Source organism: Cervus canadensis, chromosome 1, assembly GCF_019320065.1.
Source record: "Cervus canadensis isolate Bull #8, Minnesota chromosome 1, ASM1932006v1, whole genome shotgun sequence".
NCBI classification, from domain to species: Eukaryota; Metazoa; Chordata; class Mammalia; order Artiodactyla; family Cervidae; genus Cervus; species Cervus canadensis.
The window spans coordinates 92,734,233-92,760,093 of NC_057386.1; the positions used below are offsets into that span (position 1 = coordinate 92,734,233).

Here is a 25,861-nt window from a genome sequence, read left to right on the forward strand (position 1 = left end):
ACTTGGCATATAAGTTAATTAAGCAGGATGACAATATACAGCCTTGTTGTACTCCTTTCCCAATTAGGAAGCAGTCCATTGTTCCATGTCCAGTTCTAACTGTTGCTTATTGACCTGCATACAGGTTTGTCTGAAGGCAGGTAAGGTAGTCTGGTATTCCTATCTGTTTAAGAATTTTCCACAGTTTGTTGTGATCCACACAAAGGCTTTAGCATAGTCAGTAAAGCAGGAGTGGATGTTTTTCTGGAATTCTCTTGCTTTTTTCCTAAGATCCAACAAATGTTGGCAATTTGAGTACTATTCAGCAATTAAAAAATCGAATGCTATTCAGCAATAAAAAAAGAAAGAAAATTCCATTTACAACAATGTGGATAGACTAGGAGACATGTTTAAATTTATAATGATACTAAAAAGCACTCTCTGGTCAACTTTAAAGGATGACAGAGAATTAACTATTCAAAAAATATAAAGAAAGAGAAATAATCCATTCTTTTTTGTACCAACTATACCTCAGTAATCAAATAACTGAGAAATGGACCTTTTTTTTTTTTTTAGAAATGGGCATTTTTAAAGTCAAAGGATTCCAGGTAATGAGAGAATTTGAGTATAATCTGCAATCCCTAATTAAATAATGGATTTAGACAAGACTCATCAATGATGGCTACATCACAAAAGATAGACAACCCTGAAGGCTTTCTAACAGAAAGCCCACAATACTGCCTGTTAAGTATTTCTGCTAAAAAATTAAACCTGAATTTACTGTTTCTGGAAATGCAGAGGACAGACAAATGTTAAATCATATCATGGAGATAAAATAGCAAAAATAAGATTGTGATAAACTCTGCAAAGAACTCAGTTTTTTCAAGAACTAAGTTAAAAGAAAAAAATAATGAGAAGAAATCTATAGATTAATAGATATGTAACACAAATTCCAATTCCAATACATGGATGTAATTTTGATTCTGATTCCAACAATATATACAACATTTATGAGATGGAGAATTACTATTAATTTTTAAGGTATACTAATTGAATTGTGTATTGAAAAGTTTTCATATTTTACAGATACATATCAAAGTATTTACAGATGAATGTCTGATATCTACTCTAACATAATCTATCTTTGGGAGGTATATATGGAATGAGATTGCCATGCTTTAATAAGCTGGTGTGATGGGTGCTACTTTCTATTTTTGTATCTCTGAAAATTTCCATAATAAGCAAACCAAGAAAACGTTGTGAAATTGTGTTTCAGTGTAGGTCACTTCCTTGTAAGAAATCTTTTACGAACTCCCTCTGCCTACCAAACTGAGAACATCTACAAGCTTCTCTCAACAGCTTCCATCCTGTGTTCTAAATTCTAGACTCAAACACTGTTAACATTTCCCTTCTGATCTTTATCATTTTCAAGTGGAATACATTCTCTCTCTAATTTCGGCCTTCTAAATTTTACCCATCCTTCAATGTTTGCCTCAGATAACACAACCTTAGCGCTAAAAAAAGGACTTTAACTTAGACACAATTAGTTTAATGGGTTTTGAGCAACTTTAGAAGTAGAGGTTTAGAAGTCTAGCTTTGCTTTTCCCAACAGAACATTTAAAACAAATGAATTTTGCAGAAAATTTTCTTTCTGTATTGAAAAATAGCTTAACCCTGATCCTGCTGCATAAATGTATTTCATAATTATCAACTTTTTAATAAAAATCTTTGACAAATATCTGCCACAAATACTTTATTGTGCTTACAAATTAAATACTGTGCTCAGAATGCTTATAAACTAAATGTTACTTACGATTTATGTTAGAAAAGATGCTTGCTTTTCTTCAAGCAAAACATTTTGTACAACCCAATACATATTACAGAGAAAAAACAATAAGCATTTCCACTTCTGATGAACCCTGAAGCCCTTTCTATCAAGCTTCCATCCCTGAACAAAGAATAACCACCACTAGAACCAATTTCATCCTTGCAAAGATAAAAACCTGAGCTACAAAAGAGTAAATAATATACAACTGTCAGAATCATAAAGCCAGTGTTGGGTTTCACATCTGTATCCTGCCCTTTCTGCTAAATGACTGCCTTCTACTAAATGCCATCTCCTTTATTCTTTATCTAGCTTACCCCTCTTGAGATACAATCTTTCTCCACTTCAAAATACCATATATAAATTAAGCAGACATAATGTTCAGAGACACTCAGTGACCACTTGTTGAAGAAATCAGTGGTCCTTACTGGATATTATCTGTAAAACAGCTGGGTATATGTTTTATCTAACCCTTAAAATTAAAAATTTTTCTTGAGGAAATAAACTGTCTAACATGATCTTTCACTATTTAGGCAAATGTTAACCATTTTGTGCTTTTCCTAATTTAGACAAAAGCAAAATATCCACAAATGTGAAGAGCCAAGAAAAGATGAAACATGCTGTATATTCACAGGAAATTTACTATCAAAGAGAGGTTAAAGTAATAGAAATAAAGGCTGTAAATCAGCTGTGGAAGGAATCAACCCGGACAAGAAACTGAAAAGACTTAACAAGGAAATACCAATTCAGAAAAATAAACACTATATATCATATACTTGATGGAAATTAAACTTATTATTAATAACAGTATATGTATGCTGACATGAAATTGATCATAATTGATCATTTTTTACCTACCCTCTCCCCCGAAACGGCAATTTAACATGATTCAATCTATTAATAAATATAGAATCTCGTCTACTGAAAGACATGTATGTCTTTCCATCCAGAATGACTTCAACCTTCATCAACTAAGCTCTACTATACTTTTAGAATAGACAAAAAACAAACTCCAAAACTAAAAAAAACACAAAGACCCTACATTAATCTTGTCAGAAATTATAATAGTTTATCTGGGCTAGAGTTGGAGTGAGACCTAGTAGTTTAATAAAGATCCAAGCTAAGAGGAACAAAGTCTTGAAAGTCAATGTTTAAGCCATCTGTGATTTAATCTAAGGAAGAGATTTTAAGACAACAAACTCAATTTTACTAAAGATATATATCCTAACTAACCAAGAGTAACTAAACTTTCTCTTTTCATCGAGCTATATAAACAAATACAAATATAAAGCTAAACAATATTTTATTGACCTATTAGAAATTCTTACTAATCTAAATTATAAAGGATAACATTTGAATGGATCTTACAGAAGACCTGAAAATAGGTAATCTTAAAACATTTATAATAATCCTTTACTAATCAGAATAATTTATCAAAGTATTCCCTAACATGGTTAATATTTCTCTGAATTTTTATGTTCAATTTGAATTCATAAACTTCTCTGACATGAGAAATGATGTTTTAATTACTATTTTTTACTATGATTATTGGCAAATATTAGACATTCAAATGTCTGCTGATTTAATCAACAAATGAGTAAGAATTATTATTTGTAGTCTTGGATTCCAATTTTTAATTAAAAAAATTTTTGAGTGAGACACCAGGACACAGTGAATATCTTTGCTGAACAAGTAACTTTAAAGTACAAAAATTAAAAGAAATTTTCTTTTAAATTACAAAATGGTAATGGTTTGTAATGTCTATAAAAAATGCAAAATAGCTACATAATGAAGCAGGTAATTATTTAAAAAAAAAGTTCAAAACCCTAATGTTTCAACATAAATTGACATAAATATTTATGAATTTTCAGCAATCTCTGAACTCTGCTATAAAGACTGAAAGCTGAAAACCACCAATATTAAAAAAATTTTTTAGTAGTCAAAGCACAGGAAAAAAAGATTTTTAATATGACAATGGATTGCTTAATTCACATACTAAATTGCTCTATACAGGGAGATTTCACAATCCAGGAGCCATAGCCATGTTGCTGTAAGTAGGATTTCAACAAAGTTTTAGCTTCTTGATAGGATCCAGACATACGCTACAGAAAGAAAAAAATAGTAAATTATAGAATATAGACAGATTTTGGCTTATGAGAAGTAATTAATTAGCCTTAGTCATCTTTCTTTAGTTTGACATTATAAACATTACGAAAAATCTTTCTGAATTTCCATTTCCTTCAGCATTGTTTCTGAAACTAAAAATTCTCCTTCTCAACACTCCTAAGAGATAATTTTCCTTCTTTTTTAATATTTGTAATTAAAAGAGTAATGATACTCATTACAGAAAACTTGAAAAAGAATATACAAAGAAGTAAAAAAACTCACTCATAATTCCCAAACTATAGATAACAATCAATATTTTGGCTTATTTCCTTTCACTTTTTAAATAAATAAACATACTGATAAACTTTAAAAAAGAAAAACAAGCTTTATTTAGGTATAATTTGTATACCAAAAATTCACCCACTGGTAAATTCACCCACTGGGGTAAGTATTCAGTTTGATGTGGGTATTTTAATGAAATTTGATATAGGTGTGCTACCATCACAGTCCAGTTTTACATGCAAAAAGTTCCACTGTGCTCTTATACAGTCAATCTGTATTTCTAAACCCCAGTCTCAGGCAATCATGAATCTACTTTCTGTCTCCAGATTTTTGCTTTTTGTAGAAATTTCATAGAAAGTGATTAACACAGCATGTACTCTTCTGTGTCAGGTTTCTCTAAATTGGCATACCATTTTCAGATTCATTCCTGTTGTCTGATGTATCAGTTTGTTCTTTATTGCTGATTGGTATTCCATCAAATAGATGTATCACATTGCTTATGCAATGTCACCAGCTGATGAACATTTGTGTTGTTTCCAGGTCTTGGCTACTATAAATAATGATGCTGTAAACATTTATGAACCAGTCTTTGGTGGATATAAGCTTTTGCTTCTCCTATAAATATCAGTGGGAGTGCTGGATCACATGGTAAATATACAAAGCAAACTGCGAAACTGTTTTCCAAAGTATTTTAAAACATTTTATATTCCCATCAGCAGTGAAAGAGGTTTCTAATTTCTCCACAACAACATGCAGTGCAGCCAGACTTTTGGATTTTAGTAGGTGTGAAGTGGTATCTAACTTGTGGTTTGGTTTTGCATTTCTCTAATGACTAATCAGGATGAGCACCTTTATATGTGTATTAGCCATTCACATATATTCTTTCAGTTCAGTTCAGTCGCTCAGTCGTGTCCGACTCGTTGCAACCCCATGAATCACAGCATGCCATATATTCTTTACCACTTGGAAAAGTTGAGTGGTTTGTCCACTTAATGATTTGTAAGAGTTCTTTATTCTAGATCCAAGACCTTTGTCAAATGTATGATTTTAAGTATTTCCTTCCATTCTGTGGCTTGTATTTTCATTTTCTTAATGAAGGCTTTTGAAATTCTGGACTCCATCAATTTTTTCTTTTATGGATTACATGTTTGATGCCATATCTAAGAAAAATTTGCCTAACGCAGGAAGACAAATTTTGTTGTTGTTGTTCATTTGCTAAGTTGTGTCCAACTCTTTGCGGACCCATGGACAGCAGCACGCCAGGCTCCTCTGTCCTTCACTATCTTCCAAAGTTTACCCAAACTTATGCCCACTGAGTCAGTGATGCCATCTAACCGTTTCATCCCCTGCTGCTCCCTTCTCCTTTTGCTTTGAATCTTTCCCAGCATCAGTCTTTTCCAATGAGTTGGCTCTTTGCATCAGGTGGCCAACATACTGGAGCTTCAGCATCAGCCCATCTAATGAATGTTCAGGGTTGATTTTCTTTAGGATTGACTGCTTTGATCTTGCTCTCCAAGGGACTTTCAAAAGTCTTCTCCAGCACCACAGTTCAAAAGCATCAATTCTTTGATGCCTAGCCTTCTTTATGGTCCAACTCTCCCAGCTGTACACGACTACTACATGTACATGTAGTTTGTACATGGTTTGTATATGTACAAACCATAGCTTTGACTATATGGACTTCTGTTGGCAAAGTGACATCTCTGCTTTTTAACACACTGCCTAGGTTTGTCATTAACACACATGTCATAGCTTGCTTTCCATGGAGCAAGTGACAAAATTTTAAGTTCATGGCTGCAGTCATTTTGGAGTAATTTTGGAGCCCAAGAAAATATTTTCCCACATTTTCTTTGCAAGTTGTATAGTTTTTAGCTCTCTTAGTTCTATGATCCATTTTGAGGTTTTTGTATAACTGATATAAGTTTAGGTTAATTTGTTCTCAAATACCCAACTGTTCTATTACCATTTGTTGAAAAGATTGTCACTCACCCACTAAATTCCCTTGACACCTTTGCACAAAATCAATTGATTGTAAATGTGTGGGTTTATCTCTGGTCTCTTACTCTGTTAATTGATCTTTATGTCTATTGCTACATCAATACATTTTCTTGATTACTGTGGCTTTATGTTAAATTGTGGAAACTAGGTAGGGTAACTCTACTTACCATTTTGCTTCCTTTTTAAAAATTGTTTTGGTTCTTCTATGTCCCTTCGATTTACATCTCAATTCTATAATTAGCTTGTCAACTTCTATACAAATGCTTACTGAGATTTTGGTAAGAGTTTGCCTTGAATCAATAGATTATTTATGAGAGAACTGACATTCTAAAAATAGAGTTTTCCAATCTATGAAATGGTGCATTTCTCCATTTATTTAGGTCTTCATAAGTTTCTCTCAGCAATGTTTCATTATTTTTCATGTACAGGTCTTACAGTTCTTTTGTTAAATTTATTCCTAATTTTTTATACACTCTTGTGGATAAAACTATTTTTTCCAGTTTAATTTTAGTGTGTTCATTCTTAACATATAGATATACAATTTATTCGTCTATGCTGTTCTTACACTGTGTGCTAAATTCACACATGATATAGTTGTTTGTTTTTGGTAGATTCCATAGGATATTTTACATATAAGATTACTCAGGAATAAGGACAGTTTTTCTACTTCCTTTCCCGTTTGGATGCCTTTTCTTTCCTTCTCTTGCCTTACTGCATTGGCTAGAACCTACAGATCAATGTTGACTAGAAGTGGTGAGAGTAATCTTGGGGCAAAGGGAAAGAGTATTCAGCCTTCAGCACTGTCATGTAAACTGTAGAATTTCACTGATGCCCTTTATCTGGTGGAGGAAGTTCTATTTCTTATTTGTTCAGTTTTCTACTGTGAATAGGTGTTAAATTTTGTCAAATGCATTTATGTACATCTATTGAGATAAACAAACAGATTTTGAACTTAAAAATATTCACATAGTATATCAAATGATTTTCTGGTGTTAAATCACCCTTGCATTCCTGGAAGAGACCTTCTTTGTGTATAATCCTTTCCGTATGTTGCTGGATTTGGTTTGTCAATATCTTGTGAATTTTTACATTTATGTTCCTAAGAGATTCTGATGTACGGTTTTCACTTCTCATGACTTTTCTGCCCGCTTCTGGTATCAGGTTTTAACACTGCCTGGGTTGGGGGGCACTTGCTCCTCCTGTACTTTGTTAGTTATTTTTTGTATGATTTATGTTAATCTTTGCTTTATACAGTTGATAAAATTCACAAGTGAATCCATAACTGCACTTTCACTTTTCTTTAAAGAATTTTAATTAATAATTGAATTTCTTTATATTAGTTCAATTCAGATGTTCTCTTAGTCAAGTTTTATAATTTGTCTTTCTAGGAATGTGCCCATTTCATCTAACTTGTCTAATTTGTTGACAAAAGTTGTTTGTAATATTTCCTTATAATTTTTTTAGTTCTTTGGGCTCTTCAGTGATGACCCTTCTTTCCTTCAAGATTTTGATCATTTGTGCTATCTGCTATCTCCTTTCTTAGTCTAAAGGATTATCAACTGTGCTGATTTTTCTCAATGAACCAACTCTTGAGTTCATTGATTTTTCTATTTGCTTTCCTGTTTTGTTTTTACCTAATTTCCAACCTATCCTATATTATTTCATCTCTTTTTAAAATATTTAACACTTGACGAATTTGCATGTCATCCTTGCACAGAGGCCATGCATATTAGTCTTCTCTGTATCGTTTCAATTTTAGTGTATGTGCTGCCAAAGCAAGCACTCTTCTTATTTTTTTAAAAATACACTCTTCTTCTAACTTCTTTAGATGTAAGCTTAAATAACTGATTTTTATGGTTCTCCTTTCTAATATAAGCACTTAAGGCTATGTATTTCTAAACACTTCTTAATTATATTCTCTAAATTTTAATTTTTATCCTTGTTGATTTCTAATTTAATTGTACAGTAGTTACAGCATACTTTTTATGATTTCAACACTTAAACTTATTGAGACTTGCTTTACAGCCTACATGGTCTGTAGTGGAGAATGCTCCATGTGTATCTGAAAAGAAGGTATATTCTGCTGTTGTGCAGAAAATAGTGTTTGGTTTGGACTGCAGTATTATTCAAGCCTTCTATATTCTTACTGATTTTCTCTCTAGTTGTACTATCAATTACTGAGAAAAGAATATTAATTAAAACCTCCAACTTTAACTGTAGAACTGTCCATTTAACATTGAAATGCTAACAGGTTTTGCTTATACATTTTGAGGTTCCATTGTTATACCCACATAGCAATACTTACCTAACTGTTGTATATTAACAGCATTTGGAACAACAATAGTGTATGTTTACCACTAAAATGTTACTCTTTGTTTCTTCTATTATTTCTCATCTTGGTGTATGTTTGACATTAATATAAACACTCCAGCTAATTTATTGCTATTGTTTGCATGGTATGTCTTTTTTATCCTTTATTCTCAATCTATTTGTGTTTTTGAATGTAACGTGTCTCTTGCAGAGACCATATCGCTGGATTGTGCATTTTGCCCAATATGACGATCTCTGTCTTTTCCAGAGCATTTTGTTGTTGTTCAGTGCCTAAATCGTGTCCAGCTCTTTGCGACCCCATGAACTGCAGCATTGCCAGACTTCCCTGTCCTTCAATATCTCATGGAGCTTGCTCAAATTCATGTCCATCAAGTCTGTGATGCCATCCAACAATCTCATCCTCTGGCACCCCCTTCTCCTCCTGCCCTCCATCTTTCCCAGCATCAGGGTCTTTTCCAATGAGTCAGCTCTTCACATCAGGTGGCTAAGGGAGTGGAGCTTCAGCCTCAGCATCGGTCTTTCTAATGAATATTCAGGCTTGATTTCCTTCAGGACTGATTGGTTTGCTTTCCTTGCAGTCCAAGAGACTCTCAAGAGTCTTCTCTAACACCACAGTTCAAAAGCATTAATTCTTCAGTGCTCAGCCTTATTTATGGTACAACTCTCACACCTATACATGACTACTGGAAAAACCACAGCTTTGACTATGTAGAACTTTGTCGGCAAAGTGATGTCTCTGCTTTGTAATATGCTGTATAGGTTTGTCCTTTCTTCCAAGGAGCAAGTGTCTTTTAATTTCATGGCTGCAGTCACCGTCTGCAGTGATTTTGGAGCTCAAGAAAATAAAGCCTGTCACTGTTTCCATTGTTTCCCCATCTACTTGCCATAAAGTGATGGGACCAGATGCCGTGATCTTAGCTTTTTGAATGCTGAGTTTTAAGCCAGCTTTTTTACTCTCCTCTTTCATCCACATCAGGGGCCTCTTTAGTTCCTTTTCACTTTCTGCCATTAGATTGGTATCATCTGCATATCTGAGGTTGCTGATACGCAGTTATCTCTCAGTTATCTTAATTGATAATCTTAAATTCCAGTTTGTGAGTCATCTAGCCCGGCATTTCTCATGATGTACTCTGCATATCAGTTAAATAAGCAGGGTGGCAATATACAGCCTTGACCTACTCCTTTCCCAATTTTGAACCAACCCATTGTTCCATGTCCAGTTCTAACTATTGTTTCTTGACTTGCATACAGGTTTCTCAGCAGGCAGGTAAGATGGTCTAGTATTGCCATCTCTTGAAGAATTTTCCACAGTTTGTTGTGATCCACACAGTCAAAGGCTTTAGTGTAATCAATGAAGCAGAAATGGATGCTTTTCTGGAATTCTTTTTTTTTTTTTAACATCATCATATTTTAGGATTTGAAATAGTTCAGCTGCAATTCCATCACCTCCACTAGCTTTGTTCATCATAATGCTTCCTAAGACCCCCTGAATTCACACTCTAGAATGTCTGCCCCTCGGAGAGTGACCACACCATCATGGTTATCTGGGTCATTAAGACCTTTTTCGTATAGTTCTTCTGTGTATTTTTCCCACCTCTTTTTAATCTCTTCTGCTTCTGTTAGGTCTTTCCCATTTCTGTCCTTTATTGTGTCCATCCTTGCATGAAATGTTCCCTTAGTATCTCTAAAATTTTCTTGAAGAGATCTCTAGTCTTTCAAATTCTATTGTTTCCCTCTATTTTTTTTTGTTGTTGTTGCACTGTTCACTGAAGAAGTCTTTCTTATCTCTCCTTGCTATTCTCTGGAACTCTGCACTCAGCTGGGTATATCATTCCCTTTCTCCCTTGCCTTTCGCTTGTCTTCTTTCCTCAGCTGTTTGTTAAAGCCTCCTCAGATAACTTTGCTTTCTTGTCGTTCTTTTCCTTTGGGATGATTTTGGTCACTGCCTCCCGTACGATGTTACGAACATCCATCCATAGTTCTTTAGGCACTCTATCAGATTTAATCCCTTGAATCTGTCACTTCCACTGTATAATCACAAGGTATTTGATTTAGGTCATACCTAATGACCAAGTGGTTCTCCCTACTTTTTTCAATTTGAGTCTGAATTTTGCAATAAGGAGCTCATGATCTGAGCCACAGTCAGTTCTAGGTCCTGTTTTTGCTGACTGTATGGAGCTTCTCCATCTTTGGCTCCAAAGAATATAATCAATCTGATTTCAGTATTGACCACATGTGTAGAGTCATCTCTTATGTTATTGGAAGAGGGTGTTTTCTATCACCAGTGCGTTCTCTTGGCAAAACTCTGTTAGCGTTTACCCTGCTTCATTTTGTACTCCAAGGCCAAACATGTCTGTTACTCCAGGTATCTCCTGAGTTCCTACTTTTGCATTCTCATCCCCTAAGATGAAAAGGACATCTTCATCTGGTGTTAGTTCTAGAAGGTCTTGTAGGTCTTCATAAAACCATTCAACTTCAGCTTCTCCGGCATTAGAGGTTGGGGCATAGACTTGGATTACTGTGATGTTGAGTGGTTTGCCTTAGAAACAAACCGAGATCATTCTGTCATTTTTGAGATTTTAGAATATTCAAATATTCTAAATATTCAATTATTGATAAGTGGCTTTATGTCTGCCATTTCACTATTTCCCAAGTCCTGTGTCTTTTATTTCTTTGCTGCTTTACTGCCTTCTAGTCTTTTTAAAAATGAATTTTTTAGGACAGCATTTTAATTCCTCTGCTGCTATTTTAGCAATAGCTTTCAAGTTATTGTCTTCATGACTATTTCAGGAATTACAATATGCTTCTTTTTCTTACCATAGTTTACTTCAGATTGATACTGACATAATCCTGGTAATACACAGAAACTCAAGATTTTCTCTTTGTCTTGGTCTTAATCAGCTTGTCTATGATGTATCTAGATGTGAATCTTATTTTTTCTTCTTTCTTGGGATTTTTTGAGCATCTTGGGTCTGTTAATGTTTTTCATCAAATATGGGAATTTTTTTCAGTAATTTCTTCAAATATTTTGTTGATCCTTTTCTCCTTTTCTCTAGAATTTCTAGTAAACCTAAGTTGGTACACTTAATATTGTTCCACAAATCTCTGAAGTTCTGTCAATTTTTCTTTTATTTGCTTCATTCTGTCCTTTAAAATTATTTTGATTTATCTTCAAACCCCATTGATATTTTTCTGCAATCTCACATGTACTATTGAGTCCATCTAGAGAATTATTCATTTCATTTATTATTTATTGTTTCAGTCCTAGAATATTCATCTGGGTTTTTTTTTTTTTCCTGAGTTTTGAGTTTTTTGACTTTTGCATTTTCTGTTTTTTGAGTTTCTATTTCTCTGCTGAGATTACCTGTTTACTAAAACATTGTTACACTTTCCTTTAATAACTTGAACGTATTTCTAACAGTTGAAGACTCTGCTGTATTCAAAATTGGAATCCTCTCAGAACCAGTTTCTTGTGAATGTTATCCTTCCTAAGTATAGATTTTATTTTACTTTCCTGTTTTTACATATCCCATAATTTTGGGGTGAAAGAGACTTTTTGGATAATATAGTAACTCTGGATTCTATTTTTCTGTAAGGTTTTGTTTTTGTTTTCTGCATGTTGAAATTTTAAGCTCTGTTTTCACCTATGGTGTGTACTGTCTCTTTCCAGTTTCTGTTTTAGCCTGGTTTCCTAGTAGTTATCCTGTATCTGCAAAGCTTCATGATAAGCAAATAATTTCAGCAGGCATTACACTCAACACTTTAAAGTTATAAGGCTTCTACCTTCTTATGATCAATTAATTTGGGGAGGGATGTGTGGTACAGTGTATTTAATGTTGCAGGCAGTTCTATTTCACACTTTTCACTCTCTACCGGGTTCTCTTGAGTCTCACTTGCACGTGAGTGTAATTTCTTGGTCAACCAAGGATATATAGAGAATTTCTTTCAACTCTTCCATGGCTCTTTCAATTCCAATATCTACCTGTCAGGTTATTCTTTTGTATATCACTTGCTCCAACCAGGACTGCAGCCTTGCATCAGTTATTGATTTTTGCCATTTTCCCCCCTACCAGGTTTGGCACATTTAGTTGAAAAAGTGACAAATGCTCACCTCTTGCCCAAAGTCAAGTCCAGAAAATCTACTACTTTTGGTAGTATTTTCAATCTCATAAAACTATAGTTCTTGCCATTCAAACCAGCAGAGAGGAAGGAGAGAGAACAGGATCACCTTTGGGCAACGGTTTCACAAATTCCTGCTGTTCTTTCCAAGAGTTCTAAGTTTTACAAGAATATACAATTTCCAATGTGTTTTCTGCCTTTAGTAAATTTCTAGAGTTGTGAAAACGGTTTTTATCTTTTGACTAATTTGTCCAATTTTATCACAGAAATAATCTCTGTTTTTTTACAGAGATGACTTGAAACCTCTTTATGCAGCCAAAATCAGAAATTATCTAGGGTAAGCTTTTATACTTAAAAATGTGTGTATATACAAACTAACTACCATTAATATTGATTGCTTTACAGGTTTGAGCATTATACAGTTTGAGCATTAAGATATTGGTGAAATTAAGACTTTCATACAATACTATATTGTTACTGAAAAGGAAATTAGGTTATCAAAAACAACATATATTTCATAACTTGAAAACATGGATATTTCATATTATGACACGGCTCAGTTCATAGCATGCTGAATAAAAAGAGTTAACTAAAAAGCACATCAAGTATGAGCACAGAGCTTTCCAGCGGGCTCAGTGGTAAAGAATCTGCCTGCCAAGCAGAAAATGTGACTTTAATCCCTGGGTTGGGAAGACTGCCTGGAGAAGGAAATGGCAACCCATTCCAGTATTCTTGCCTGGGAAATCCCATGCACAAAGGAGCCTGTTGGGTTATAGTCCATGAGGTCACAAAGAGTCGGACATGACCGAAGTGACTTAGTGCACACATACACAAAAAATATAAATACATGACAAGAAAATGAAATAACATGCTTATAAAATTAGGAGTATTATACTGGAATAGTAGGTAGGATTACAAGCTATATTTCCCATCTGCATTTAAGAAAGATTTCCAAGTTCTCTACTTAAATATGCATTGTTTGTAATACTATTTTTTAGTATTTAGTATTTAGTACACTTTTTTGAGTGTATTTTTAAAGATATAAAAGGCTCTCTATGTATCACTTAAGCCCAAATCACAAACTCAAAGGTGTTTCACAACTTAGGAAGATAAGCAAAGTAATTTATATGAATACAGTAATGCATTATTTTAGAATATTGAAATACTATAGTTAACATAGTTAATATCATACACAAAAGATATTTTATTACCTTTTTGTTTCTCTGGGTATGACCAGCAGGTTTTTAGCAATATTGCCAAGGTTGGTACATACCATACTGAGGGAGCTACTAAAAGTGGTAAAACTTATTCACATATCCAATTTCCAAAATATCCATTTAAAAACTAATTTTACCACTACATGGCAATATCAGGAATTATCTAACCATTATTTTGCTATGTATCATCAAATTACCACAGTATTATTATCTTAAAATTTTTATTTCAATGATCAATTTCATTCTTTTAAAGACTTACCTTAGCTGCATGATATGTACTAGCTTCAAGTATATCTTCTTTTTTAGCTTCTTTGGCAAGCAGGTTAAATCGACTTAACATTGCAGCCTTACAAAGCCGACTTGCCATTGACACACCACTTTTAAATGGGGAACTAAAGTAGAAAAGAAAGAAACAATCACTAATCATTACTTAATGATTTATGTTAGCACTTACAGGGATTAAAATCAACACAAAATATATATTTATCTCAATTATGCACAGAGAATATAGTGAAATTTTCTATATAAAATTATTCTGAATATTTAACTGCTTTCTGAAGCTAATTTCTTTGATAAAATTAGTTTATGTGATCAGAGTATTACATTAAAAATTAAAGCAAAAGATGCATATTTGGAACATTTCTACTATTTGAGGCAAAGTTAATCTATAGTGATCCAAATTAAGATAGTGGTTCTGCCAGGGATTGACTAGATGAGGGAATAGAAATCTTTTTTGAGATGCAGAAAGCGTCCTGAATTTTGACTGGGGTAATGATTACACAGGTGTGTGTGTGTGTGTGTATATATATATATCATATATATATATATATATCTCAACTCATGAAATTATACATTTTAATGTAAATTTTGACTCCCTAAAAAAGTAAAATATATGCACTTCATCACCCTTCATATATACATGTGCATTTGTGTACACATGTAAATATATATTTTTCTATGTTTCTAATAAAAATAGGTTTACATATCATAGCTTTCTTGCTTCTGTAACTCTTTCCCTTCATTATACCTTCTCAGTTGTTTTTGTGATAAGATTGCAAAAACTGTCAAAATCCTTTATTCTTGTCTGCATGCTCTTGACAATATAATTTTTCAGATTCTTCCATCAACAACTACGACTTATTCTTCCTTCTCTTGAATTTGGACTGGCCTTGTAACTTGTTTTGGTCAATAAAATACTTTGCCAGTTGCAAGCCTGAGCTGCAAGCAGTTTTGTGTTTCTATGTCTTGGAACTCCTTCCGCTACCATATTAACCTGCAGAGATTGGTCCACTAGAAGATGAGAGCCCAGCTGTCCCTCTAAGATCAGCCAAGCTGCCTTACAGTTGACCTACAGCTGACCCCACACACATGGGAGAGCTTGACCAAATCCAACTCACATGACCTAAGGACTTGGGAGCAGTAAAAACTGGTTGTTGTTTTAAGCCTCTAAAACAATAGTATATGCAGCAATAGTTAACAGACACTCTTGTTAACAAAATGTACTAATCTCTATATACTAATTTTCCACCATGATACCTTTTTTTGTGGTGGTTTTTCAGATGATTCTCTTGGACTTTTCAGTTACAAAATGATACCATAATGAAAACAGTCATTTTACCTCCTCCTTTCCAATATTTTGTGTCTCTCCTTTCTTTTGTTAAATGCATTAAACAACATCTTAAATAACAACAATAACAGTAAATAATAATGTGCTGTTTGGGATGCTAGTAGGAAATGACTCTGAGATTTCATCATGAATCATGATGATACTTTCGGACTAATAAAAGATACACTTTATTCTTAACAAAAATATCTATTCCTTTCTTATCGGGTATCTTTTGTCTAGAATAGTTGTAGAGCTGTACTGTATGTCTTCTTGGAATATAGAGGTGAAATATGGTGTTTTTCCCTACATCAATTAATATAACAAATTTATTAATAAGAGTTTCTAATTTGGTATTTTTATTATGCTATTTTCCTCACAGTTCCAAAAAAACTGCCACTTAGTACTGCATAAAATATATTATTTTAAGGTCCTGCTTCCTAATATTTTATTTAGCAATTTTGCTTGGATATAAAAGTGAGCTTGGTCTGTAACTTTTGGGGGTGGGTGTGAAATCTTCTATCAAACTTAAGCACCAATGATATAGGGCTTCCCAGGTGGCTCAGTGGTAAAGAATCTGCCTGACAATGCAGGAGATGCAGGACAGGTGGGTTCAATCCCTGGGTCAATAAGATCCCCTAGAGAAGAAAATGGCAACCCAGTTCAGTATTCTTGCCTGAAAAGCCCCATGGATAGAGGAGCCTGGTGGGTTACAGTTCACGGGGTCACAAAGAGTTAAATATGACTGAGCATGCACACATGATCAATGATGCTTCAGAAAAGCATTTGAATCTTTTCCATCTTTTCAGATAGTGTTGGAAGTTTCTGCTATTTAAAGGTTTATAACATTTCTCTGAACCACCTCAGAATGTTGCTTTCTTCGAAAAAGAGGTAGGGCATCTTCTTGGTAGGTTTCTCAAGAAAATAAAGTAAGATTTTCTCCTCCTGTGTACCAATTTTAGCAATAACTTTTCCTTGAAATGTATGCATTTCACCCATATTTTCAAATATATTTGCATGGTGATCAAAGAAGTTTCCTATGATTTCTTTAAATTTTCTCCTTTATCATTATTTTATATGAGATTAGACAGTGCTATTTTTTCCCCACAGAATCAGTTTTTATGATCATTTCTAATTTCATCTGTTCTCTTTATTTTACATTTCTAGTATTATATTTTTTTTCACTCTGTTTATTTTCCTTATTTGTTGATATAAACATCTAAAGAACTGGCTTTTCCATTCAGCTTTGCTTTAGCTATATAAGCTAAAAGTTCTGAAATGCAATGCATTAAACATCCTGTTTTCTAAATATTCTATGCTTTCATTTTCTATTCCCTCTGAGTCAAAAGGTACAGAACTTCTTTTGACCAATGAAAGGAGTTTCTAAGTATTCTGACTTTATGTGATTTACACTTTTATTGCATCACAATCAGAGAATACTGTCTACATCACTTATACTTTTCAGAATTTGAGACTTTCTTTGTGGTCTAACGTATGGTCAATTTTTGTTAATGTTCTGCAGGTTCCTGAAAAGCAGGTATATTTTATATTTTTACGGAGTAGAATTTTAAAGAAATTAATCAAATCTACATTATTAAGACTGATATATTCTTATTATTCTGCCTATTCAATCTACCACTAACTGAAAGAGGTGAATTATTGCCTCCACTAACAGTGTATTTCTATTTATCCTCTTGTTGTAATTTCTACTTTATGAATGCTGATACATCATGTTATTTGTTGCACAATTACTCAGAACAGTTCTTCCTTGTGGATTATATTGCTAAAGTGTTTTTTGCCTTATGTAATACTTTGGGGTTGAATAATTAGATCATACCTGTTTTCTCTGTGTTTGCAATCACCTAGCAAGCATTTGGCTATAAAGAATGAGTTAAGCTCATTTTACATTAATTTCAATTTTGTTTTAATAGTATGTTTTCAGTTAACTGTTTTCAGTGTCTTTCATAGAAGACCTGCTTTGTTTGTATGTTATTAACGGAGATACACTTCTTTATGCTGATTCAAAGCATAAACAGTGTAATTTATACTAGTTGAAATAGTCAATAGTTCATACTTGATTGAGTTCATACCAAGAAACATTTGTATGGGATCTTAATTTAAATCTGTCTCTCACAAAGAAAGCAAATTTAGGCATTTAAACTTTTAACATTATTCATTAGTCCATTATAAATGTATGTTCACATAAAAGAAGGATTTTAGTTTTACTTGATAATCAGTGTTAGGGATATTACAAAGGTATATCTAAAAGGCATAATATATTATGGAGAAGAACAAAGGCTTTGGAAATAAAATAGCCAGATCAGAATCCTAGCTGTTTAACTTAATAGTTGGGTGATTTTAAGATATTTAACCTAGAATCTCAGTCTCTTTATCTGTAAAAAGAACAACAGCAAAAAAACCCCAAGAATATCAGGGTTTTTCCAAGAGATCAGCATAGGACTGTGCAATAGTTCTCACACTCAAGTGTTCATAAATAATATTTGGGAAAGTTGTCAAAAATACAGATTTCTGAGCCGTAAATTCAGATAATCAGATTCAGTGGGAAAACCAAATTTTTAAAACAAATACATTATATAATTCTAATGATAATGATCACTAGAGAAATAAAGGTTCTGGAAACTGACTTCAAATGCTGGTTCTACTACTTAATAAGTAATTTCAATAAGTTATATAACCTCTCTAGGCCTGTCTTCTTATCAGGAAAAAAAAAAGTTTTTAAATTAATATAATGTCTGCAACATAGTCACACCCAATAACTATTATAATCATTATTATTCAGAGTTCAAAAAACTGTATTTGAAAAATGTTAAAAGTTTTATAAATTGTACTAAAATACATTCTTTTGCTTAAGTAATATGTGATATTTGAAGAAATCAGTAATGCTAACCTTTCTGTGATCTTTCCACTTAGGCCATCCACAATCTCCAAAGAAATGTCCCCTTGTGCCCAGTTTAGACTCAGGAATTTATATTCCAAGTTTGTTTGAAATGGATATGCAGAAGGTACTAAACTAATATGAGGTCTGTTGACCAAGTAAAACATTGGAAGTTTGGAAGTGAGCGCATCATCAACACGTTGCTTTACAGCAATTTCTAAGCCTCTAGTATCACTGCAATTCCCATCACCTAGAAGGCAAAAACAAAATAAATACTCAAACAAAACAAATATAAGTCAACAGAAACAGTTGCTGAAGTATGTAATGCAGGCATACCTCACTTTATTGCACTTTGCTTTATTGCACTTCAGAGATACAAATTGAAAGTCTGGCAACCCATGTTGTTAGATGACATTTAGCCTTTTTTTTTTAGCAATAAAGCAGTTTTTAATTAAGGTATATACATTGCTTTTTTTAAAGACATGATACTAATGCACACATAGCAGACTATAGTATAGTCTAAACACAACTTTTATATGCACTAGGAAACCAAAATATTCATGTGACTCACTTTATTGTGATATTTACTTTATTGTGGTGGTCTGGAACTGAACCCACACTTGTGATATTCATTTTATTGTGGTGATCTGGAACTGAACCCACACTTTCTTTGAGGTATGCCCATAGAGACTGAAGCTGCATTAATAAAAAGTGTCTAAATCAAAGAATACATCATTATTACAGAACTATGCACTGATCATATCATATCTGAAACACTGTATTTAGTCTGAGGCATTACATTTTGACACTATCACCTACATATTACAGATCATCTGGAGAAAACAAATCATGTGTAACACAAGTGATGGCTAGGTAGGAAAATACATAAAGGCAAAAAGCATCTTGTCTTTTTATTTTCTATTAAAATAATAGTGCCTTTTAAAAGAAACAAATTTAAGATTTTTTTCTTAAAAAAGGAAAGACTATTACCATAGACAAAATGAGTATCTGAGAACATCTAAAGTATGAAATTAATCTCTGAAAACTTTTTGAAAGTAAAATAAAGTCTTCAAATGTAATTCTCTTTCCACCTGTAACTGATCTATTATTGATAAAATAACTTACATTTTTAAGAATCAAAATAAGGAACTGCAAAAGATTTCATAAGACAAGAAAAAGGGACAAGGTCATTATCATCAAATAATCAAGATTTAATCTGTACCTGTCATTTAGTTCAAAGTGAAAGGGAAGCAAATTTCAATTCTAAAGAGTAATTTTTAAAATCAATTGGAGCACTCAATTAATGGAATAGATGGTCATTAAATCCTATATCCCACATTACTGGATCCTTTTAAACTAGAGTTGGATGATCAGAAATGGCATAAAAAGAATTTGTATAATAAATGAGAAGCTTTAAATAAACTCAAGATTCTTTTAACTGTACATATCACACTTTTAAATGTACAGTCTGAGTATTTCTCAATGAGCCATTCATATCATCTGTATCAGAATCACTGGTTGGTGCCCTTTTAAAATGTATATTCCCGGGGCTATCCCCCAGAGAGACAGTAGAGCTCTTAAGAAGCTGAGAAATCTGCATTTTAAACAAACATTAAAATCTGTTTCGGCTTTGTCAGGCAGAACACCAATTAATTAACTCTAGATATGTCTCATAAAGACGCAGAGAGAGAGATCGGGAGTAATTTTACAAGGTCTTCTAGTATTTTTATTGCTTCCTGGTGTTCCCATTCCCATGTGCAAGATGGTAGTCAAATTATGAGATCTAATTGTTAAGCCCTAGTCCAAACCACTAAATACTACATAATTTCAAAAGAATCTATTTGAGTCCATCCTTTTAAGAGAGGAAAATATTATGAAGTTATGTTATACAAATGACAAACTGTAAAATATCTTTCTTCACAAGTCAAAGAAAGCCTTGCATTTCAAAGTTGTGACTCTAGAGAATGCATAGATATTTATTAGACATTCTGTAGACATTTATCAAGAAAATAGCCTTTCTTTAAAGAAGATTTAAGAAAAATTTGAAGTGCCTGAGAGAGCTTAACTAAAACATAGAATAATTCTGGTATCAAATTTAAATTTAAGAAATAAATCATCTATAAGAATATATATTTGGAAAAAAGGTAAATTTAAGAAATAAATCATCTATAAGAATATATATTTGGAAAAAAAGAAGTAACTCCAAAGAGGTACTCTCATATATTGCTAGTGATAATATAATTTGGAGAGTAATTTGGCAATAATTTTCAAAATTGCAAATTCATATATTTTTGACCTGCAGTTCTACTTCTAGGAATTCATTTTACATTTACATATATTTTACTTTTGTGTCAATGACAAACAAAAAGGTCAAGGTTCACTGTAGCATTTGGTAGCTGCAAAAGATTAGAAACAATCTAAAGTTCCATCAACTCACAACTGGTTAAATAAATTATAATATGTTTATACAAAGAAATACCATAAGAGAGTTATGAATAATTATGAAAAAAGTCTTCATAGAGAAAAATTTCCAAGATACATTATTAAATGAAAAGAGTAGGATGCAGAAAAGTGTAAACTGTATTATCCCATTGGTGAAACATTTTAAAAAAGTATAAGCATAAACCATCTTCGGAAAGGAAACAAGAAACTAGGAACAATGGATACCACAGAGGTAAAATGGCAGCTGAGGCACTAGGATAGAAGTTAAGACTTTTCACTGAAAACCCTTTTGAATCTTTTGAATTGTGAAACAAGTTTCCAAAACAATGAAAATAAGCTGAATACTAGAAAAATAATCATTATTTCCTTTTTATAATTTATTAAAGTCAAGCCAAACAAAAATGGCAAGAAAATATAACATTTTGTATACATATAGAACTACAAAAAAATAGTCCATAAGAGAACTGCTTAAAGAAATGGATATAAAATACACAGAACAATAAAAAAACTCACAAGAAGAAAACAAACAGTACCTTCTAAAAACAAAACATTACTCATATGATGAGCTAAAGTTTTTATGTGAGCAATCATTACCAAAAATTAACAGTAAACAAAGAAGAGTCAAGTAACGGTAGAATTTAAATTGTTTCCCAAGGGTGACTAAAGCTTTGAAAGTTTCAGGGCTTTGTGAAAACTACAAAACTGAGTGTCCAAAATACCTGTTGATGAGATAACACCTGGAAACCCATTCAAATATAAATACCAAAGAAAGAAGTTAATTATCAGTTCATGTCATTTATTTTGTATTCTATTTACTTCCTACTTACTCCACAAACCAAAAGAACCCAACTCATGACCAAGTACATTTTTAAAAAGTATAAAAGTAGCAAAGAACCAAAATGGGCATTTAATATTTTTAATTTCAGGCATAACTAAATATAAGCTTACCTGAGAAGTTCAAAAAAGCACTTTCTCCCAAAAGAAAGGGAAACATTGAATATTGTGCAAACAAAAGCATATGTTCAAGCCAGAATACATAAATTGCCTAACTTATAATATTAATTCTTAGCCTTCTCACAAGATAATAAAAGTCATATTATACTAAGTGTGATTACAAGTTACCATGAAATGAAAACCTCAACAAAATAGTGGATCTGAATTTTACCTTAAGGAAAGCTTCATGCATGCAAAATTTGATTTTACACTGATAAATAAAGTGTAATTACTTAGTGAAAGAGGCCAAGAGGTACTGAAATCTCACTCACCAACAAGAATACTATTGACATAAACTGGCTGTATAAAGTGACTGAGCAACGCTCCCTGTACACCAAGCACTTCCCATCTTGTCAACTTGTCACTTGAGGACATACTGCTTATTCTATTAACAACATCTGCAGGACAGTAGACAGTCAGATAAATTTTGCCTTCAACAGCCACATGGAGACTTAGTTCTTCATTGGCTTCAAATGCAGATATAGAATGTGGATTAAGACGCCTAGAGGAAGAAAAGAAAGTTTCTTCCTTTAAAAATCAAAGTCAACGAAGTAAAATCTGCATATACCTAAGAATTGTAACTTGCCAGTTACACTTAATTCCAGTAACAGAAATAGAGGCAAACCCAAAGCAAGGCAGGATGGAATGACTTTGTTCCACAAGGTTAAAACCAAGTGGAAATTAACCCTATTGAGAGCTTCCACAAGGATAAATTTCATATTATTGCCATTTTCTATGTCCCTTAAAATCAACTAAAAATCTGATTTTTGCCCCTATCATAATTTTTGAGCTATTTCCTTTCTCCAAATGAAAATTTTTAATAATGACAAAACTAGAGAATGAAAACAGAAAACTGACAATTTATATTTAAGATTCACTTCCAATAAAATATGAAAAACAATAAAATCTAAAATTATTTTTCTTAGGGTTTCTCTACAGGAACACTCACCCTTGTTTTCAAAGGTGTTACTGGAAGGCTTTTAAACAAACTATAGACCATGATTATCTCTAGATGGTCAGACTTGAAGTGAATTTTACTTTCTTTTTGTCTGTGTTATTCAAATATCATGCTACTGATGCTACCCATTCATCAAGACAATGAAGTTCTGACTATACAAGAATAGACTGCATTCCTTAACTCTTGTGTTAGTATGTGAAGAGTGCATAATCCATACTTCCTAAAGTTTATAAGAGTCTTAACAACTAGAAAGGAATAGAAGGTTTTCTACAGCATATAAAAGAAAGTGGTGAAGTATGTGGACTATTTAAGTAATAGTAATAGGTAAGACTGAGTGCAGGGAGGGAGAATGAATTTGTGGTCTCTTGCAGCCTACAAGGCTGGAAAGAAAATATGGATGGATTTGAATTTACTTGTTCTTTTGATATATGGATTCAGAATGTATAAATGGTCATGCTAGTTGCTTTTAATAGCTTCCATATACTTACAATTGTGACTTAATCTGGGCTGATCCTTTAGGCAACTGGTTCATATAGAGGTAAATGTTGATATTTTGCTTGAGAGTGAGTAGATCAGAAGCTGGTTCTGTACAAAATATTGATTTTTCCATCATAGCAGGATTTTTGCTATAGTAGAGTAGAAGTTGTCTATAAAAGTACCTAAAAGACAGAGCTTTATTGAGTAAGAATATTTAAAAATGAAATATCTTAAACATTATATTCATGTCATGAGCAATGTTCCTATAAATCAAGTTTTATTATAAAATCATCTTAGTCTTACTTAATGAAGATGTAAGTCCCTTGAGAGTTCTTCAGCTACAGCACAGTTTGCCCTGTGACCTGCCTTAAAGCATCATTCCTCGACTACCACTCCATTCGAAAGCACTCAACTATCATTTCTTACAAAAGAGCCATTTCTCTATTGATTCCTCCTTTTTCTCAAGAACATCTCTGCTCCCAGCCTCCTAGGAGGAGTATCAATTTTCTGCGTTATTTCTATTTTCTCTTCCCCAAACACACAGGCAAACAGTTATGGATCCTGTTACGTAGTGGTTCTGAAGACAAAAACTTAAGAGCATAGGAATAACATAATGAAGCCCATAAACTGAATTTACAAGTGAAATAGATTTCCTGAAAGACAACTCAAGGGGACAATTACTACTTTGCTTACTCAAAAAAATATATATAATTTTAATCCTATCAGAAATATGTAATAAAAAATTAATCATCACTATATCTGACAGTGTCAAGCATGGGAAGAAATAAACACAAAAGAGGTAGTTTTCAGTGAGCTGTATTACTTTCATGGACTTCTCAATAGCTTTCAAGATTACAGGATTCTTTCCAAAACTAGGCATGCATACCTCAGCCCCCCTTCTCTTTGAGATCTGCCAGTCTAAAAAATACTTTATTGATATTTTACCATATGGTAGACTTTGTACAAACTTCATGAGTGGAAACTCACTGATTTCTGCCTTTGGATAAGCATGGCTAATTCAGGGGTGAAGTATTACTAAGACTACTTGGTCCAGATCTAAGGCTATACTCTCAATTTACTTTAATTAGTAATGAAGACTTATTTTGTCTTTAAAAATAGGTTGCATGGCTTTTAAAATTTAGTCCATAATGTCATGATAATAGAAGACACTAAAATTCACAGACTAAACAGTGCAGTTAATATAAGGTTTCTAAAACTGACATGAAAATATAAGACGGCTCAGGTAAGCAAGACAATACCGTATCCTTGGCTCAGTGATGAGTAAAACTCCACTTGTAAATTATAACTTATATATGTGATTACTTTAGGCTAGTATTAATATAACAGCACTAATATTTGTTGGCATTAAATGCATTTGTTACCTTACCTAAGGAGAGATCTCCTTGCTGTAACAATGGCGTGAGTATCATGCAACACTCTTCCATTTGGCTTAATGCACTGACTGTAATTGTATTCACCTGTGCCTATAGCTACAACTTCGTGCTGTCCAGCTGAAAAGGAAAGGTTAACAGTAGCAGATTATTTTGACCTTCCTCTCCTCTATGTTCAACCTCCACCTCTACTTTATCATCTTTTTACATTTATATGCAACAAACTGTTATTTAAGCATCTATGACTGGATTGGCCAAAAGGTTTGTTCATTGTTTTGTTTTTTTCCTGTAAGGTGGCACTAGCAGTACTTAGTTGCCTTTAATTTCATTTGAAACAACTGCTAAGATTGTATTGTGACACCTGTCCTATCAGCATGCATTTAAAAAAATTTATCCAAATTGATAAATCTTTGTGTAGCCACTTTAATACTGAAGATGGAAGAAAATCAGCAACATTTTTGGTATATTACATTTTATTCTTTCCAGAAAGATAAAAATGCAACTGATATGTAAAAAATGATTTCTCCAGTGTATGGAGAAGGTGCTGTGGCTGATTGAGGAAGTCAAAAGTGGTTTGCAAAGTTTCATGCTGAAGACTTTTTGCTGGACAATTCTCCATGGTCAAGCAGACCAGTTGAAGATGAAAGTGATCAAAGCAGACATTAACTGAGAAAGATCAACATATGTCACATGGGAAATAGCCAACATATTCAAAATATTTCTATCTAGTGTTGAAAATCATTTGCGCCAGCTTGGTTATGGGTCATCATTCTGAAGTTTGGGTCTGAATAAATTGAGAAGAAAAATCTTCCTGACAGTATTTCCACGTGATTCTCTACTTAAACATAATGAAAACATTCAATTTTTAAAACAAATTGTGATGGGCAATGAAAAGTGGACACCGTACAATAATGTAGAACAGAATTAATCATGGGGCAAGTGAAGTGAACCATGACCAACCCCACCAAAGGCCAGTCTTCATTGAAAGAAGGTGATTTTATGAACATGGTGGGACTCCTCTATTCTGAGTTCCTTCCAGAAAAATCAAACAATTCCAACAGTACTCTCCCAACTAGACCAACTGAAAGCATCACTTGATGAAAAGCATCCAGAATTAGTAAACAGAAAAATGCATTATCTTCCATCAGGATAATGCTAGATCACATGTCTATTTGACGACCAGACAAAAACTGTTACAGCTTGGCTGGGAAATTCTGATTCATTCACTGTATTTACCAGATACT

General features: G+C 33.1%; 1 protein-coding gene and 1 non-coding gene across 3 annotated transcripts in view; both read right to left on the reverse strand.

The window, feature by feature from the left end:
* Window positions 1–25,861, reverse strand: part of ADAD1 (adenosine deaminase domain containing 1) — an 80,087-nt gene that overhangs the window by 28,599 nt on the left and 25,627 nt on the right. The window contains exons 7-12 of one of the 2 annotated variants that reach the window (XM_043487232.1): window positions 24,614–24,737; window positions 23,238–23,408; window positions 22,064–22,293; window positions 18,369–18,606; window positions 14,117–14,249; window positions 3,801–3,906 (exon numbers count right to left, since the gene is read on the reverse strand). In XM_043487232.1, the coding sequence (XP_043343167.1) occupies window positions 3,801–3,906; window positions 14,117–14,249; window positions 18,369–18,606; window positions 22,064–22,293; window positions 23,238–23,408; window positions 24,614–24,737 (1,002 nt within the window). Of the gene's footprint in view, window positions 1–3,575; window positions 3,907–14,116; window positions 14,250–18,368; window positions 18,607–22,063; window positions 22,294–23,237; window positions 23,409–24,613; window positions 24,738–25,861 lie in introns of those variants that run through there. The other variant, XM_043487222.1, reaches the window with a different exon arrangement.
* Window positions 7,863–7,973, reverse strand: LOC122425178. Its single transcript, XR_006264735.1, has one exon. It is a non-coding gene; the product is annotated as a U6 spliceosomal RNA (small nuclear RNA).